The 19,602-nt window shown below is 33.3% G+C and overlaps 3 protein-coding genes across 6 annotated transcripts; all 3 read left to right on the top strand.

The window, feature by feature from the left end:
* The first annotated feature begins 1,926 nt into the window (after positions 1-1,926).
* LOC124820015 (luminal-binding protein) lies at positions 1,927-5,642 on the top strand. The gene is made up of 8 exons (XM_088103171.1): positions 1,927-2,077; positions 2,862-3,129; positions 3,209-3,423; positions 3,531-3,773; positions 3,911-4,390; positions 4,513-4,667; positions 4,783-4,865; positions 4,961-5,642. Exons 1-8 carry the CDS (start codon positions 2,023-2,025, stop codon positions 5,460-5,462), a joined length of 2,001 nt encoding a protein of 666 aa, XP_087959297.1. The 5' UTR covers positions 1,927-2,022; the 3' UTR covers positions 5,463-5,642.
* Positions 5,643-7,366: 1,724 nt separating this feature from the next.
* LOC124820017 (uncharacterized) lies at positions 7,367-10,519 on the top strand. Its single transcript, XM_047291631.2, has 2 exons — positions 7,367-7,778; positions 9,514-10,519. Exon 1 carries the CDS (start codon positions 7,475-7,477, stop codon positions 7,745-7,747), a length of 273 nt encoding a protein of 90 aa, XP_047147587.1. The 5' UTR covers positions 7,367-7,474; the 3' UTR covers positions 7,748-7,778; positions 9,514-10,519.
* A 3,256-nt stretch (positions 10,520-13,775) lies between these two features.
* LOC124820016 (trehalase-like) lies at positions 13,776-18,858 on the top strand. 4 transcript variants are annotated; one of them, XM_088103175.1, is made up of 12 exons: positions 13,776-13,900; positions 14,230-14,752; positions 14,851-14,970; positions 16,103-16,218; positions 16,330-16,430; positions 16,508-16,617; positions 16,870-16,942; positions 17,029-17,190; positions 17,265-17,352; positions 17,985-18,084; positions 18,166-18,379; positions 18,623-18,858. In XM_088103175.1, the coding sequence occupies exons 2-12, from the start codon at positions 14,265-14,267 to the stop codon at positions 18,704-18,706; spliced, it is 1,656 nt and encodes a 551-aa protein (XP_087959301.1). In that variant the 5' UTR covers positions 13,776-13,900; positions 14,230-14,264; the 3' UTR covers positions 18,707-18,858. The 4 variants fall into 4 exon arrangements, with proteins under 4 accessions (XP_087959301.1, XP_087959300.1, XP_087959298.1 ...); XM_088103174.1 differs by lacking the exon at positions 13,776-13,900 and adding an exon at positions 13,907-14,084; XM_088103172.1 differs by lacking the exon at positions 13,776-13,900 and having other exon boundaries at positions 13,907-14,752.
* Positions 18,859-19,602: the final 744 nt, after the last annotated feature.

Here is a 19,602-nt window from a genome sequence, read left to right as displayed (position 1 = left end):
GGTTTAACTTTCAACATACATAACCATATCTCTCATGGAAAATGGTATATGGTATTGACAAAAATAAGATTTTCTTAGAGTTTGGATTCGTATAAAACCTCAGATATTTATACGAAGTTACTCAAACGATTTACGGAACACGTATTTAATAATTTCAATCTTAAACCTTTGAATCTTACGTCTAGAATCATCCAACAAGTTCCTAAAATTCATCAAACCTTTTTCATTCATATGTTTTTACTTTGAATGCAATCTAAACTTCGTCTTATCTTATATCATAAAACTAAATAACATATATCATATTGTTTAAGAATTGAATCCAAATGTAACTTAAATGTTTATTTTTCTTTATTGAGATGTTTTTTTTATAATAAAATCGTGACAAAATTTTATATTTCAAAGTAAACAATATTTTGGATGAGTGTGATTAACCTTGATAATATCAAGACAAATAATTGGTCTTTTAAGTTCTCGAGTGGAGTTGAACTCTAATTCTCTTTAGATCTTGACAATAAACTTATATATTCTTATCATGCTTAATTATTTTATATATTGTAAGAACAAAATCGACAGAATTTTACACTATAAAATAGATAATACATAGAATAACACATCGAATGAATAATGATGGCTTATAATATCACTCGAAGAATTAATTCAAAACACTATATCAATACATTTTATAAATAATTTGCTTTATTAGACATTATAATTAACTTGCAAAAGGATCTAGTATATTTAAATATCCAAATAACTAATTCTTACGTTGATAAATAATGAACCCTATTTTTAAAATTATATAATTATAGACAATTTGCAAGTCCAATACGTTAAATTTACATACTTTACCAGCCTATTTTGTAGAGTGTTACGTAAACTCCAAAACCAAGTTTTAGAAGAAAAAAAAGGTCACAATCTAACCAACTAATTTGGTATATTTTGGTTTTGCAGATATTATCTTAATAAAAAAGGAAAAATAATTAAGTGTTTTTGAGCTTATAAATTTTTCATTATTATTATTATTTATATCTACTAAAGCGTTTCTATACCCTCGAGTTTTTTAAGAAAAAAAATACAAGCAGAAAAACATTATTTATTGACAGACCAAACTTAATTTATCGTTTTAAAACACGGACTTAGAGGTTCTATCCACGTGTCCATTTCTAATTTGTATAGGATTTAGAAATGTTAAATATATTTTTAAGATATTTTTTTAAACTAAATTTTATTAAATTTATTTAATGTTTTAAATATATTTTGATCATACTTGCGTTTCCACGTTAACTAAAATATATGTTTAAAATTTTAAATAAATTTAACAAAATTTAGGTAAAAATTAAATTTATGATTGATTAAGTTGAAGAAATTAAATTGAATAAAATAAAATAAAAACAATTTCAATTTTTATTAAAAATTAAAAACCAAAAATATATTTAATCTTAAATAATATATAAAAGTAATTTTATAGTCCGTTAAACAAGCCAATTATATTATTGGTATTGATATTTCAACAAAGAAAACAATTTTTTATCACACATTTAATATTTTAATTATTTATTAATTTTTGTGCATTTTGCTTCATATTTTAAAAAATTTACACCACTCAAGTGAAAAACTAATTTTCTCTTAATTTATGTTAGAATGAAAACCGCACAATCAAATGTGAAAAAAAAAGTACAAATGCTTGAAAATAAAAGAACATGTTAATAAAATAAAAAAAAAACACTTAAATCACATAAGTGAATTTATTACGAGATTTATTTATTTGCATATAGAAGAACATTTATTTTGGTATGTAATTTTCTATATCAAATAATGAGAAGGAGTGAGGTGTTTCCATGCAAAAGGACCATTTTTATTGGCCAAACCATCCTTTCAGGAATCGCAATTGGTCCACGTCACCACGTGTGACATGCTCCAACTTTCCGAAGAGATCTATAAATGAATGGGGCTGTTACAAGGTCTCTGAGGTGAACTCACCGAACTGCGATTCATCGAGAGAAGAGAAGAAAACTTGACACCATGGCTCGCTCGTTTTCACGCGGGTCTCTGCTTCCTCTTGCCATTGTTTCTTTAGGTATCGTTCAGATCTCGTTGCTTTCTCTGTCTCTTTTCAATGTAGCAAAAACCTTCTCACTGCGATTTCTTTCAACCTTTTTGTGATTGTTTGTTTGGATTCTCTATTTTCATGGATCTGATGGGATCCTAAACATTCTCATCACTGCATTCGAATTTCTGTGTTTTTAAGTTTATTTTTATACACGTTATTAATCACAGTCAGTGAAGTTTAATAAACGTGTTGATAATGGTTGCTCGTAGTTTTGATTTTTGTCGTTGTTGTTACCTTTATTTTATTTCCTTAAAATTTCGCAATAATGATGCTGCATAAACCTTTTTTTTCCCGCATGTTTCGTGCGATATTACATTCATTACAGTGCATGCTTATTAATTTGGTTTCTTGTATCGTAATGCAATTTGAATCAGATATATAATAAATCAAATCTTTGATCGCATATTACTCGTGATTTTTCATGATGCATGATTCTTATTCAATACCAGTTATGTTTCTAATGATGCAAAATACAGATTTTTTTTTTCTTTTATGATAATTGATTTATTCCTTTTAGGACAGGGCTTGCCTCCTTCACCAAAGTTAGTAAGAGTAATTAAGTAATCTTGTTGATGAGAAAATCAGTTAGTGATATTTGATCGCATTTCTGATTTCTTTTGCATGTGTATGTAATGTAAAATATTTATATTCTAATGAATGACGGAGAATACTTACTTTACGCGGTTCAGTTTGTCATCAATTAACTAGTTCAAGTTTACATTGTAATTAACTTCGAGAGATTGCATTTCAGGATGTCTATTTGCAATTTCCATTGCAAAGGAGGAAGCAACCAAGTTGGGGACGGTCATTGGAATTGATCTTGGAACGACCTATTCATGTGTTGGTGTTTATAAGAATGGCCATGTTGAAATCATAGCCAATGACCAAGGTAACCGTATCACTCCATCGTGGGTTGCCTTCACCGACAGTGAGAGACTCATTGGGGAGGCTGCCAAAAATCAGGCAGCTGTCAACCCCGAAAGGACCGTCTTCGATGTTAAGAGACTTATTGGAAGAAAGTAAGGCATTCTCAAGTTTTTTATTCTGGTCTATAAAATTTGATGAGAACAAAGGTATCTGACTCTTATCATTTTTCAGGTTTCAAGATAAGGAAGTTCAGAGAGACATGAAGCTCGTTCCTTACAAAATTGTCAACAAGGATGGAAAACCTTACATAGAGGTAAAAATTAAGGATGGTGAGAATAAGGTGTTCAGCCCTGAGGAAATCAGTGCCATGATTCTGACTAAGATGAAGGAAACCGCGGAAGCATTCCTTGGGAAGAAAATTAATGATGCTGTGGTCACTGTTCCAGGTAACTGGAACGACTCATGATATCACTCCTGTAATATTGATTGTTTTCAATTCATCCTGTTTTTGTTTTTATCATAATTTATGACATTGGTTCTATCAAATACACAGCTTACTTCAATGATGCTCAGAGGCAGGCCACCAAGGACGCTGGTGTCATTGCTGGTCTCAATGTTGCTAGAATTATTAACGAACCCACTGCTGCTGCCATTGCTTATGGATTGGACAAGAAAGGTGGCGAGAAGAACATTCTAGTCTTTGATCTTGGAGGTGGGACATTTGATGTCAGTATCTTGACAATTGATAATGGTGTTTTTGAGGTTCTTGCAACAAATGGAGATACTCATCTTGGAGGTAATTTTGTTAACAAGTCTTGATATGATGAAATTATTATTTAGAAGAAAGATGATTATGTCCATGAAGGTTTCCTTTGATTTCCACGAAGTTTTCGTCTGATGTTATCGCCTGCTGTGTCTACTTCCCCTTACCAGGTGAGGACTTTGACCAGAGAATAATGGAGTACTTCATTAAATTGATCAAGAAGAAGCATGGAAAGGATATTAGCAAGGACAACAGAGCACTTGGCAAGCTCAGGAGAGAGGCAGAGCGTGCGAAGAGATCTCTCAGTAGCCAGCACCAGGTCCGCGTGGAAATTGAATCACTTTTTGATGGTGTTGATTTCTCTGAGCCACTCACCCGAGCTCGGTTTGAGGAGTTGAACAATGACTTGTTCCGGAAGACAATGGGACCAGTGAAGAAGGCTATGGAAGATGCTGGATTACAGAAGAATCAGATCGATGAGATTGTTCTCGTCGGTGGAAGCACAAGGATTCCGAAGGTTCAACAGCTTTTGAAGGATTACTTTGACGGAAAGGAGCCAAACAAGGGTGTCAACCCTGATGAAGCAGTTGCCTATGGTGCTGCAGTGCAAGGAAGCATTTTGAGCGGAGAGGGGGGTGAAGAAACCAAAGGTACCATAGTCTGTACTTGTAATTTTTCATTACGTGTCCAGAAGTCATAAAAAATTATTTATACAATAAGTAGATTGTTTAGAATTACATTGTCTAATTGTTTTGGGGCACTCTGGATGCAGATATCCTTCTCCTGGATGTGGCTCCCCTCACCCTTGGAATTGAAACTGTTGGTGGAGTGATGACAAAGTTGATTCCCAGAAACACTGTTATCCCTACAAAGAAATCTCAGGTGTTTACCACCTACCAGGACCAGCAGACCACTGTCTCCATTCAGGTATGATTCCCTTGTTCGACTGCATTAAAGTGAACGATGCTCGGTTTTTTCTGAATCCAAAATGCATGTCTGTATAACTTACTTTAATAATTCAATTCCTTTTCTTAATACATAGGTTTTCGAAGGTGAGAGGAGTCTCACAAAGGACTGCCGTCTGCTTGGGAAATTTGATCTGTCAGGAATTCCTCCAGCTCCAAGGTTAGTTTCGTGCTTTGACGATGATGGTGTGCTCTAAAGATAGTGCTTCAATTGATATCTGTAACTGACTGGTATGTTATGTGGTAATTGAAAAGGGGTACCCCTCAAATTGAAGTGACCTTTGAAGTTGACGCAAATGGCATCCTGAATGTGAAAGCAGAAGACAAAGGCACTGGAAAATCAGAGAAGATCACGATTACAAATGAAAAGGGACGTCTGAGCCAGGAGGAAATCGAGAGAATGGTCCGTGAGGCGGAGGAGTTTGCGGAGGAAGACAAAAAGGTGAAAGAGAGGATTGATGCTCGTAACAGTCTTGAAACCTACGTCTACAACATGAAAAATCAGATCAGCGACAAGGACAAGCTTGCTGACAAGTTGGAGTCAGATGAAAAGGAGAAAATAGAGAGTGCAGTGAAGGAAGCATTGGAATGGCTTGATGACAACCAGAGTGTGGAGAAAGAAGAATATGAGGAGAAGCTTAAGGAGGTGGAAGCCGTTTGCAACCCAATCATCAGTGCTGTCTATCAGAGATCAGGAGGAGCCCCAGGTGGTGGTGCATCAGGTGAGGACGATGATGATTCTCACGACGAGCTCTAGAGATGTTCGCTATAACTTGGCTTGTGTCTGTTGATTATGCAGTAGCATGCAAAGATTGAGCAGTAGAGTAGGTTAATCGGAGTTTTTAATTTTTTATAAAGATGGAAGTTGAGAGTCTCCTAGCTCTTGTATTTTTGGTGTCCAAAATACATTGAATATAAATACTTTAATTTGTTTTAAGATTAGAATTAAAACAAAGCAGAAGTTACATATTGCATAAACTACAATATTATGCAAGCATGGGTATAAGCCCAAGTGGCATAAGATACAGTAATAAATATCTGTCACTTGAATATAATTCCTTTCGTGAGACAGATGTCAAATAGTAAAATTTATTGCTGAAAATTAATATACACATTAAATGTCCTCTAATTGCATATTTGGTTGCACGGTGAAATAGCAATCAACACGTTTTTTCTCATTACATCATGCAATCGCTTCAAATTGTGAACTTTCAACTTAGATACAATTTTCAACATGACACTGTTGAATTCAATTCAACACCTATGAAAAAAAAATACATAATTATAATAAATAAAATACTATATATAAAAGAGAGGAATGATTCTCAAAAGCTAGGTAAAAGAGCAACATGCAATTTCATGAATCCATACATTTCAATCACATGGATAAGGATTATAATGATTTGTGTGGAGATTGGTTGGTGATGATAAAACAATAAAGCTTAAGAAGATCTAGCTAAAATTAGATACAAGCTATTACATTTTAAGTAATTTTGAGTAATGATACACAGCAATAAAACATTAATAAAAGTAAGTTTCATGTGTTGAATTTGCATAATATTAAAACGAAGGATTTGGTGGATAATATGACAAGACAATAAATAAGGCATTTAACAATGATAGTACAATAGGGCAAAACAAAGCAATAAGATTTGACAACTTTTTTTAACTAAGATGAACACACTAAAATCTTAATTAAGAAATAAACAATTTATTTAATTTACATCTAGAAATAACTAACCAACTATTAGGGTGACACGTCTTCAGGAGGACATAATAAAACATTATTTTTATATTTATTGAGCATTAATTTATTTATTTTATTAGAAATTATACTTAGTGTAAAGAATGTGGAGGAGAAAAACACCTTATGATCCGTGAGTGACTTTTCCTGAAAGCTTAAATGGAATACCTAAACTATCAATAATAATTTGATCATTACTCTCCCACGTTGAGACGTTGGAACATGCTTTATAGAGAAGAAAGAAGAATACAATTCATAGGTACTTAGAAGGATTATTATTAACTCAGCGTAAGTTTATTTAGTTCATACCTAAAACTTATTATATAAAAAAAGTTATGCTAAAATTCAACGTGAATTCAAATTTCCAATTATCATAATATTTTTCTACAAATTTTTTTCTCTATCAATTAATTTGAACTATATTGGATATTAAGGTTGTGAATTAATTTGAACCATACCTGTCACAATTATCTTAATTTATTGAAATGCGAAAATACATGATTTGATATTAATTTAAATTAATATAACAATATAATTTAATGAATTAAATCATCCCAAAATTGAACTATATTTCAAACCTGAATAAGTTACTAACATTGCTTTAGTGGGAAATCAAAATTTAATAAATTAATAATATAAGGTAAAGGTAACATATACATGGCCTAAAGAAAACTTTGGGCAGTGACGGTAAGCCCAAGCCACAATGAGTCCAGACTCTAGCAAAATTGGCATTTACCAATAATAGAAAAAAACATTAATTAGTTAATTAATCAATTAATTAATGGTTTGTAATTAATTAATTACTGGTTTGTAATTAATTAATTAATTAATTACTGGTTTATACAACACAATTAACAAAGCGAGAAAAACAACGATAGAAGGGGTAACGCGGTCATTTCCGTTATGTGCCTCTTTCTCACCATTTCTTGCTCCTAAAACCAAAACACGGTTCCCTTGGAAGAACGAAAGAGAGAAAGGAAAAAAAGACAGAAAGAAGGAAACTGAGATCTGATTCGGCGCCGACGATGGACAACAACGGATCCGATTGGAAGATCGACCAGGTGGCCATGTGGCTTGGCTCCACCGTCTCTTCCGCCTTCTTTTCTTCCTTGGAACGCTTTTCTTGCGTCAACGTCGCAACCTCTGACCCCGACAACGACGACGACGAAGACGATTACTATTCCACCACCACCGCCACTCCCACCGCCGCCACCACCCCCACTGCCGTCAACTCCAATCCCGCCTCTGCCCCGGTCAACGCTGAAAAAACAAATGACGTCTCCAACCTCCCCGTTTGAGGCCATACGACGTCGTGGCTGCTGCTGCTATGTATAGACCTTTTTCCTTTTCCTCTTTTCGCGTGTGTGTTGTTATGTAAGGAATTCCGCTTTTCGTTGCTTCAATTTTTTGAAAAAAAAATGTGATGCCATTTTTTGCCTGTCTACATATATAATTATCTGATTATTACATGCTCATATATTTATATTAATTCTATTATTTATTTCTATCTATTTATTTTATCTCATTGTTGTGATATGTTATTGACGCTATTTCAATTATGCTCCGTTGATGCTTTTTGTATTTTGGTTTGGGCAATTCTTTGAATTATCCGTTGGAAATATCGTATTAGTCATGGATTTAATTTGAATGTACCCACAAGCGAAGCGTTTAGATGTTGCAGTACTGTCTCAGAGCTCTGTTTTCATTACGAGTTCTCTAGCTAGGCCTAGGTCCTGATTCATTTATTACGTTGGGGTGGTCCATTGTGGATTGAGCCTTGGTACATTGCTAAGAACAACTCACAGAAATGTTAGTACACTGGAGATAATGGTTTCAAATTTCTAAAAACACGAGATGACATGTGATGAAACATTATTGCTGTGTTCAGTGAAATATTTAGAATTATTGGATGAATAGGGAAAAATGTCTAAAAGTTATAAAAAAGAATAGACACGTACACCATTGCCCTTGTCTTCCACATATCGAATAAAATGTAAACGCTAACGGAAATAAATCAAGTTTAAGATGAGGTTTAGTGTAGCTGGTCTTATAGCAGTTATTTGGATTACACGTACGTATCACCTGATGCTTATATACATAATGAGCTGATCACAAATTCTAGTTTTGGGGGTGTCAAATGACTGGTTTAAATTTTGCATACCCAACATTTTGGTTCTTCTGGGAAAACTCGTGTGAAGGATATTTCTTTAAAATTATTGCCTAAACAAGTTATTTATTCTATGTGAACGATAGTATGCTGGGATAGAAAACGAAATGGAAGGAAGTGAAGCAACTCTTATGCAGATTTATTTCTGAGGATTGTACATGGGAGTGTTATACCTCCAAAACCTGATATTCAATCCAGACACAATAATTTAGCAGGAAGTTCAATTTTTCTTAGTTCATAAATGTAAAATAGTTGGACAATACCAAAAAAGTTGTTATTGTTAAACGTTACTACCTGCCATCCTATATAACAAAAGTTAAGGAATTTAGTTAGTAGTATTAAATTTCTTAGTTTATATTTTTCTAAAATTATCCTCAAAACTATTTAGATTTTCACTCTTTTTATCCAATTAACTAACTCATCTCCTCTTAGCATCTTTGCAAACAAAAGAAAATTGTTGGGCACAATCTGAAGGGATCATATAAAAAAGAGATTTCCCTTGCAATAAGAAGGCCAGAAGTAGTATAAACCAATGATTTCTCAATTGTCATTGGTTTAGTCTGCAAAATTTATTAAGTCTATACAGGGAGATCTGTCTTGGAAGTAGAATTATAGATTTAGAGTAGATTTAGCTTTAAAATATGCTCGGAGGAGGATTAGATTTCATTCTGGTTAATAATTCTCGTTAAGATTGATTCCCTGTCCGTATTCTAACTTTTGGAAAAGGTGTTAAGTGGAGTGCCCTGTAGTGTATTTATTTTTTTTCGTTATAGTGGATGCTGGATATGGGAAATAAATATCTCTAATATCTGTAATGGAGACTGGTATTTTTAAGCATAGACATGCAATGTGAAAGTGAGACTAATTTGTGCTTATGCTGTTCCCTTTTCTTTCTAGGTTTCATCTTTCTCCTCTTTCCCACTTAACTCTTTACATGTGCTCGTGTGTGGATGAATCACTCAGTATCCTATCGGATGTATTGCTTTGTAGTTGGAAACAATAACTTACAGAATGAAAAGAATTATAGAAGATCAACAGTGTCATATTCACTGGCTAGGTGGAAAATCTTTCTTCAATTGTTGCTTTTGGTATGCATGCAGTGCTTCTCTCTGGCAGATAATCGGGACTTGCTGGTTCTTTGCTCATGATCACTGCAGTGTTATAACCAATTTATTTTCGTTAGAATGATACGAAAACACAACACGAACAGACAGTCAATGCTGTTTTGAATATTTTACCGATTTTACTGCTCTCGATTCTCCTTCCAACATAGAAGCATGACTATGCATCGACGAATTATGTAAAGCTTTGCTCTCTTCTCTTTCAAAATTCTACCTTTTGGTGCCTGAAACTTGTCTTGCTTTTCTGTGGACGTGGAAGTGTCCATGATCTGGTTTCTGTTTTTCCAAACTATCCCTGTTGGAATTTTTCTCTTGCGTCAAAGGAATGTGTCTCGGTAGAAGTCTGTCTATAGAAGTTACTCAGATTTTGTTCGAGTGCGCTTTGAGTTTGAAGTCAATAAAAGTGGTGAAAGTAAAGGCAAATAGTTATTAGTAATTGGAGTTAGCTTTCTGCGGTCAAACATAGAACAGATTTTCTGCTTTAAGTCGTGGTCTTGGGCTTCTCTGGTCTAACGTCCGGAATCCCGGGACTGCTGTCTTCTCTGCTCTGCCTCCCCATTTACTGCCAAAAGACAAAGAAACTGTCTTGCCTCTAATTTTTCTATTGGATAAGTATAAATGCTTTAAGATTGACTGACTGGGGGTTTCTCTCATCATGATCCTGTCAAACTGAAAGAGAAATATACAAGTAATGTGTGGACCTTTGCACTCAGTGAGATTATTTTAACTCAAATAATTATTTTTAAATTTAATTATACTGTTGCTCCTTTTTATTATTTTCATTTCTTGGAATTGATTTCATACCCTTTTAATTGTACAATTTTGATTCTCTACTGTTTTGATTCTGCATGGCATCAGTATAATTGTTTATATAACTATTTACTACATAGTCATCAATAGTTTTCCCTATTGATAAGTCAACATTTATGTTAAATGTTGTATGTGTAAGTTGATGAATACATGAAATTTGAGCAATTAAAATTGTTAAAAATTAAGTGCATGAAAAAAAAATGGCACTAAATTCGAAAAAATGATAAGAAGAAGTAAAGTCTGACATTTTTAAACTAAATGAGATTTCAAGAATAACTTGCAATCTCCAATTCCTTTTACTAAGAAAGCTACGGTCTTGATGCTAATTTATATAAACTAATATTTAAGCAAAAACACCCTAGAAACCTTTACGGAAATAAACATCGACACAATTTTACTTCAAGCCATTACATATGAAATTGATTTCCAAACTCATTCCATGGCAACTACATTTTGCAACCTGATTTTATTCGTGCAACATATGTAAGAATATCATGGACAGCCTTTATGAAGTTAGCACGAGGATAGTCTCGTGTTCTTGTGGGTTTGAGAGGCAACAACTTATGCCATGTAAGAGAATATCGTGGAAATAGTATCATATATTATGATTTATAAAATACAGAAACCTTCGAGATTCTTTATTTAGGTGCTACACAACTCCTTAGAGATTCTTTATTCAGGGCTTGTTATTATATAATTTTATCTGCATGGCTTGAGTTTTTAGTTATAATAATGGCACATTTGTCTTGGAATTCGAGTCTAAATAAATCAAAGAATCCATTTATTAAATTATATTAAAATTGAGTCCTTTGAACCGCTTTATAATATTAGTTACTTTCAATTGATAATAATGCAGGCTTTCGTCATCTCCCGTGCAGTTAAAACAACTTAATATATTTGTTAAAGTAACATTCATAACATTTTCCTCTCACATTAATAATGATAACGTGTATGATTTGGGCGAAATACTGGAGTATTTATACTTTTATACATTTTTAAAAATAAAGCATCCTTGTTAGTTTATTGGCTTACTGAAATTGTGAAACCTGGCACCAAAATAAACTGCATGTAGCTTACAAACACCACCATTTTGAGATTTACCCTCTACCCCTGGTACCCAAATAAAGGCATTGATCTTTGGTGCTACCGCGTCAAAAACTGCATGTAAAATTTACTTTGGATGCATTAAGAAATATGTATCTGCACAACAGTTCAAAGGCTTCGAGCTTTGATCTTGTTTATTTGACGTAATATATTTTTTTAATATAAATTTTGTTAAATTTATTTGATGTTTCAAATACATTTTTGAATATTATTTAGATTGTTTATACAGATACATTTTCACTTTAATATTAATTATTAAAAAACGTGTTTAAAATATCAAATATTAAATATTAATTAAGAAACATATTTGAGATCTCAACTAAATTTAACAAAATTTAGTTAAAAAAACTTAAATTTACGTAGTTTTAACAATAAAATATTAAATTAGTCTAAAATTTTGAAGAGAAGTAATTTTAATTTTTATTTAAAATTAATAAACTAAAAATATATTTAATTCATTAATTAATAATGTGCGAACATCTTTTTTACATGAGAAAGTATTGAGCTCAGATGTGAGCTTTCAGCATAATTGTTTTAGAGCATCAAAGTGACCAATTTATTCCAATTACATGCTAAAATAATTTGTTATTGTGTCTCTTTATTTTAGCAACAGAAGGTTAAAAATAGAAGAATTGTTTTATCTTTTATTTGAAAGGAAAGCCCGAGCCTTAACCACATGGTTGGTAAATAATTACAGCTATGTTTCTAATTTCTAAAAAAAATGAGCATACTAAATAACGAATTATATTAATTATAGTCTAGATACTTACTAATCAAACTAATACTAGACTTTTAATGATCAAACTAATACAATTAGTTGAGAAAGAATTAAAGGATATGAAAGGAAGAAAAATAGTTACATGTGCTCATTTCACATGCTATGTCATAAAATATGCATATCTATTATAATATCCAAAACTATGTTTTCAGTTTATACGTTATTTTTGTATATCATAAAATGTAACAATTTATACGTCATTTTTTATGTCATAAAATGTAATTTTTGCCGTAATGAATCGTCATTCTTTCCAGACTAAATAATAAATGGTTGTACCACGTAATAAAGATCAAGATGCCAATTTATTTTCTACTCATAATGTGAATGACATTTTTAAGTACTCATTGAAGTCTTGAGAAAAATGTTTCCTTTACTTGATAAGAAGAATTTTTTAAGATACAGTAATCTCATTGAAAGCATTAGGCAATTTCGATTTCAATTTAAAGAATGAAATTCATTATTTTCCTTTTAAATTATTTTTCAAACGAGAATATTCGTGTCCATTCTTTCTTTTTCACTAGTTATAAATATGTTTTAAGCTGTAAGAGAAAACACTATTTTATTATTGAAGGAATGGCGGGACATTAATACCAAAAGTTAACCAATGGCAAGAAAAGAGCATCCCAAGCAAAGGTCGAACTTTGTATAATAAAATTTAAATGGCCCCACATGGTTTTAATGCGTACCACACATTTTAATCATTAAAAAATATATATTCTTTTGATATACTTATATTTTGTATATTTATTTGATATTATTTTTTCTTATTTTTTTTAAATACAAAAATTTAATCGTTTATAATTATTTTATTTTTATATTATATGTTAAATAAATATAAAAGTGTGTGATATTATTATTCTTAAAAAAAAGCAACTAGAAGATTGTCTTGCTTCTTTGCTACAATCAAGTTACAAATGGGTAATATAAAGTATAATCCTTTGGTTAATTATAATTCGAATGGATAATCATAAATGATAAGTCTGGAAAATTATCTAACAAATCGTCTAATTATATATAAAATCAAATGATTAATCAGATAATTTGAATGACAAATTATTAAATCTGAATAATTACGTAAAAGACTGTCTAATAATTTATCAGATTAATCAATTTTAATAATACTAAATCATAACAATCGTAAAATTAATTAACTTAAATTTAAATCATAATTATTCATGTTTGAATGTAGTTATATTCATTTTTATTAAAATTTCATACAAATTTTTTAAATAAATGTTTAAGACACGAAGAAAAGTTACCTATTAACCATGGCATAACTTAGATCTGGGACCCCACGTCCCAAACACTTAGCTAGTAGAGAATAACACCAAAGATTTAATGGAGAATCTATAGTCTTAAAGCAACCAATGTAGAAAAGCAAGAGTTGCATTGCCACCACCATAATGTGTTGTTTCAGTCTTTATAGAAGACTGCAAGGTTAAAAGCAAGAGTTGCATAGAGTGTTCTGAGAGTGAGTTTTTTAGTGCAGTTAGTCATCACCCTTGTGTTTATATTCAGTATTTCTGTAAAAGTGTTATTTTCAATATAAAAGTGTTATTTTCAATATAAGAAATATTTACGAAACCAACAAACTCAGCCTCGTCGTAACACCTAGCGTCAATCGCCGGCTTCGCAGATTTGTTTTCTTATTCGTCGTAATCATTCGTTAATTCTTTCTTTCTTTTTCTGTTTCATCGATTCATTGCCAAATTTTCTCCCAAAGTCAAACAAAAATGCCTGAAAAGTCACACATCTGCACATGGCTAATTCATGTCTCACTGACACTTCTCACTGTAACAGCAACATCGTCATCGTTATCATCATCACACTGTGCCATGGCCGTCACGCCCTCCACCTCTCTCCTCTCCTTCCTCCAACGCCTCCAAAAAACCGCCTTCGAAGCGTTCGGCGGTCCCGATTTCGATCCCAAGACCTACGTCGACGTGCCTCTTAAGTTCGCACTATCCGTCACCCAGGACGCGTTCCAGAAGCTTCCGCGTAACGCCGACGGCACCGTGCCGGCTGAAGATTTAAAGCGCTTTCTAGAAGCCTATTTCGGAGGTGCAGGGGACGATCTGGTGCACCTGACCCCACACGATTTCGTTCGCGAACCGGAGGGTTTCTTGCCCAAGGTCAAACACCCTCAGGTGCGGGCCTGGGCCTTGCAGGTCCATTGGCTTTGGAAAAACTTGACCCGGAAAGTATCCGATGCGGTGCAGGCGCACCCGGATTTGCATACGCTGCTCCCTCTCCCCGGTTCCGTTGTCATTCCCGGTTCGCGTTTTCGCGAGGTTTATTACTGGGATTCTTACTGGGTTATTAGGTCCGTTTATTTTTAATTTTTTGTTTGTTCCTGCACTTAGTTATTACTACTGGGCCTCGGTCCGGCCCTGCTCACTGGGCTTTGTTTTTGGGCTTTAGGGGCCTGATCGCGAGTAAAATGCACGACACTGCTACTGCTATTGTGACCAACCTCATTTCCTTGATAGAACAATATGGATTTGTTCTTAATGGTGCTAGAGCATACTACAGTAACAGGAGGTACTCTCTACATTACTTAAATGTTATTATTATTATTATTATTATTATTATTATTATTATTATTATTATTATTATTATTATTATTATATTAACTGAATTTTTTTAATTGTTTCTTCTAAGCTGGGAATGTTTGGTAGTTATAGAGATGTGGCGGTTTAAGATCGTGCAATAATTAATTTGTTGTTTTGACTAGGATTTTTTTTTTATCTGTTGTATCTTGATGAATATAGCTTAGATATGTACACTGTACATGGATTTGTAGCATGAATGAAGACGTTAAGTATGCCTTATTAAATTTCTTTAGGTGACAAAGATGTAGTGGTGTCTATATCTTTTGTTATTTATAGTTCCTTCATTTCCTTATATTGAAATGTAAGTTTCACCCTTAAAAATAGTATTTAATGACTTTTGAATTTCCAATATAAATACTTTCCTTTTCAATATAACAAACTTTCTATGTTTGTCTTCTCATCACTATTTATGCACAATTGTACATAAAAATCTCTATAACTTACTGATAAATTTAACTTCTATCATCACTTAGCAATTTACCGTGTTTAAAAAGGCGAAAAGTGTTGTCAATGTGAAATTATTGTCCCGGGGTATGAAATAGAATCATCTATATAGTATTTTACTAATTTCCTACTTACTAAATGAATAAAGTATAACACATTTTTCACATTCATAATATATTGCATGCCTTTATATTTTTCAACCACGCATTAGGAGGATTTAGAAGAAGTGTATTACTACTCATGTCTCAGTTTGGACCTTTATTTTTCAGGTTTTGTTGTAGCTTATGATTTATCTATACACATTTTCTTACAACGTTAATAATTTTGATCCTTTCATTGAATTAGATGCCATTTGTCACCTAAAAGATCATTTTTTTTTCTAGTTTTATAATTTAAAAACAACCTAACGAGTAAGTTTCGAACGGATTTTGGAGCATGATTTTACTCAAGTCTTTTTTACCTTGATATCATGCCATTCTCATTCAAATCTGTAGATGGGAGGAAAATGCCACTCTTGCTTATATCTGGACCGCTCCTTTTGAAATAAAAGGAAGTCATTGTATAATTCGTACCCTCAAACTGAAAAAGTGACTATAAATTTTACTATGATATTATAGCCAGCCTCCTCTTTTAAGCGCTATGATTTATGAGATATACCGTACCACCGGTGACGTGGAATTGGTTAAAAGATCTCTACCTGCACTAATCAAAGAGTATGAATTTTGGAATTCAGGTATTAATTACGCTACTACTTTTTGCCTCGATCACTATTGTCTGCGGTTGGGTAATATTTGTAGTGTTCCTTCTATTTTTTGGTAGGTTTACCTTTTGCTTCATCTTGTAGATATACACAAGGTGACCATTTTGGATGCTCAAGGTTGCACTCACACCTTAAATCGCTATAATGCAATGTGGGACAAACCCAGGCCAGAATCATCCATTAAGGTGTGTTTGGTTTGTTAACAACTGTGGTATTATTGAGATGGGACTTAAACTATAACTTTGGCTAATTCATGCCATAGGACCAGGTATTTGCTTCCAACTTCTCGAGTGTTTCAGAAAAACAGCAGTTTTACCGTGACCTGGCTTCAGCTGCTGAATCAGGATGGGATTTCAGCACTAGATGGATGAGGTAAGATTTTACATACGCTAAGACCTCCTAGAAGGGAAAAAAAATATGAAAATCATCTGAATAAATGTCTAGGTATTCAGATGCTCATAAAGTAACTCACAATGTTCATTAGGGGCAAGCCTAAGCAACACACTTTCAACCAAATGTTTAGCTTTTTCAGAAAAACACACATCGACTTAGGTCTAACATGTTTCCTTGTTTAAGAGTCAGGAGTACTTACAGTTCAGTACAATCTTGTTCCTATTAATGCAGAAACCCGCCTAATTTCACAACATTGGCTACAACTTCCGTAATACCTGTTGATTTAAATGCATTTATACTCGGGGTAAGTCTTATACTAATATCTAAAAGAAGACCTGAAATCAGTGTCTCTCTGCAACCTTATCAATTCTGTAATGCCCATTGGTTCAGATGGAACTTAATATTGCCTTCTTTGCAAAAGTTGTTGGAGATAATGGCACTGCTGAACGGTTCCTGGAAAATGCTGATCTTAGAAAGAAGGCAATGGACTCTGTTTTCTGGAATGCAAACATGAAACAATGGCTTGACTACTGGCTCGAAAATACATGTGAGGTATTTCCTGGAACCACGTGTATTAATCTACCAGTAGATGAGGGTTCTTCTGACTGTGCATTTGATACTTTTAGGAGGTTCATGTTTGGAAAAACGGGCGCCAGAATAAAAATGTATTTGCTTCCAATTTTGTTCCTTTGTGGATGAAACCATTTTATTCAGGTATGCTTTATGTGTTAACATATCAACTTTACTAACGAGTAATGAGAAAATTTAAGTACGTAAGCAGTTATCGCGATCATTGTGGTATCAGTTAAGTATTGGGGTTCAATCCTTATTGTAAATCATCAAGCTTGAACTTCATTCACACGAGGTTACCTTGAACACATTTATTCACGAAGAACTAGGCTCTTAAGATCATTTTCGGAAGTGTGGACAATTACACCGTTATAGACTTCTATCTCATCAGTTATGCTGTCCAATTATAGGTTAATAAGTGGCCCTACTGGTGCCAAATGCCAAATTTTAAAGTAACGTAGATTTCTAAGTGCTTACATTGAATAGTTGATCTCTGAACATGTGGCTAGATTTCTAAAGAGGTTGATTAGCATGTGATTTTATGAAATATTGCTAAAAGTCTGTTAAGCAGTGACAGTTTATTTTCATTGGTGTCATGTTAATTCAAATCTGTTTTTGCTGAATATAAAACTTTAGCACCACCAGGCAATGGCTAAATTGTTTTGAACTTGGGTGATATTGATCACTATGATGAGTTTACCTTTGTGAAACATAGAAGAAAAAACATTTTCCTGCATTTTAAGTTGATTACTAAATATGTTTTAATGTTTATCAAGACACTTCACTTGTGGCTAGTGTCGTTGAAAGTCTCAAAACTTCCAACCTTGTCCGTGCCGCTGGAGTTGCAACTTCTTTGACTGATTCAGGACAACAGTGGTAAGTAATATAAGCAGGGTGAGACTGGGTAAGACAGGTAAAATGTTTCACTTATCAATGATCCTTACATACTTGCAATAGGGACTTTCCAAATGGTTGGGCGCCGCTTCAACACATGCTAGTGGAAGGCCTTCTAAAATCTGGGTCGCAAGAAGCAAGGTCATTGGCTGAAGAAATTGCCACCAGATGGGTCACAAGCAATTATATCGTTTACAAGAAAACGGGCTTAATGCATGAAAAACTTGACGTTGAGCATTGTGGAGAATTTGGAGGTGGAGGCGAATACGTGCCCCAGGTATTACTATTTACAATTATGTTTTTCGTCAAGGGAAACGTTTGAGAAAAATATAATCTGACTTGGTTGACTGGAAGAAATTTGACTAGTGACATTTTCAGTATGGATGTTATTTTAGACTGAATGTTAGAAATTTTCTGTACGGACTTGTTATATGACTTATTTCAGAGAGAAAACAAGTAAATGACGTCTCTACCATCTTCGTGTTCCACATCAATCTGATTGGGTTGTTTTGCAATGCAGACTGGTTTTGGGTGGTCAAATGGTGTTGTGTTGGCATTCTTGGAGGAGTTTGGATGGCCTGAAGATCGGAACATAGAATGCTGATGTGCTCAGAAATTGAAAGGTGGACAAAAAATTATGCTGCAATAATGTACTTGTACGAGATATTTGCATGAGCGGGTGAAGAAAACTGGGTGAATAAATTCGTGAATAATTTTTTTTAATATAAAACTATATATTAGCTTTAAATTTTGTCAGTTTGGTTCAAATTTTTAATATAAAAGTAGTTAACCAAAATTATAAACAACTATGATTACAAGATTGTAGTTGGGCTTGATATCGTGTTACAGCAATAAGGCTACGCTTTTGCTTCTTTTGCTTCCTGCACCCCATCACTAATTTTAGTTCCTTTCCTGCCCTTATTTCTTTTATTTGAATAATATATAACGATGGGACAATAGAAGTGTGGGGTTTTGCTGCAGCGATGGTGGTGAATTCCTGTGGAGGTGGTGGGCATTTGCGTTTATGAGGTACGCTAAGAAAATTTTGACTACCGGATATTCTTTTCCGCTTTGTGATGAGGAAAAATATTTTCATTAAGAGGTTTTCGTTGTACATCTGACCGACTAGAGCCAAAAGTTTCTATTGACATGATTCTAACGATATATTAAATGGAAATGATTTTTTATCGAAGGTATTTTTGTAAAATAAATATATATGGTGTGGTAACGTAAGAAAGGGTTGACACAAACATGGGCCTATTGTTTAATGCAACTCGCGATGCCCATCATCAAACCTCAGAAGTCACAGCACTGAATTTAAAAGACGTAACAAATAAATAAATAAGCAACGAAGGAATCAAACTTGAAAAGGTTCGAGAGTCTCTTCTTCCATCTGTTTGCAAATTCATTAATCTTTGACGATAAAAACGATCTGGTGATACTATCTATATTTACAACAAAATATGGTGTGTATGATGTAATGGTATTTAATATTTTAGT

Source organism: Vigna umbellata, chromosome 1 (genome assembly GCF_029865625.1).
Source record: "Vigna umbellata cultivar VRB3 chromosome 1, Vumbellata_1.0, whole genome shotgun sequence".
NCBI lineage: Eukaryota > Viridiplantae > Streptophyta > Magnoliopsida > Fabales > Fabaceae > Vigna > Vigna umbellata.
This window is presented reverse-complemented; position numbering and strand designations above follow the sequence as displayed.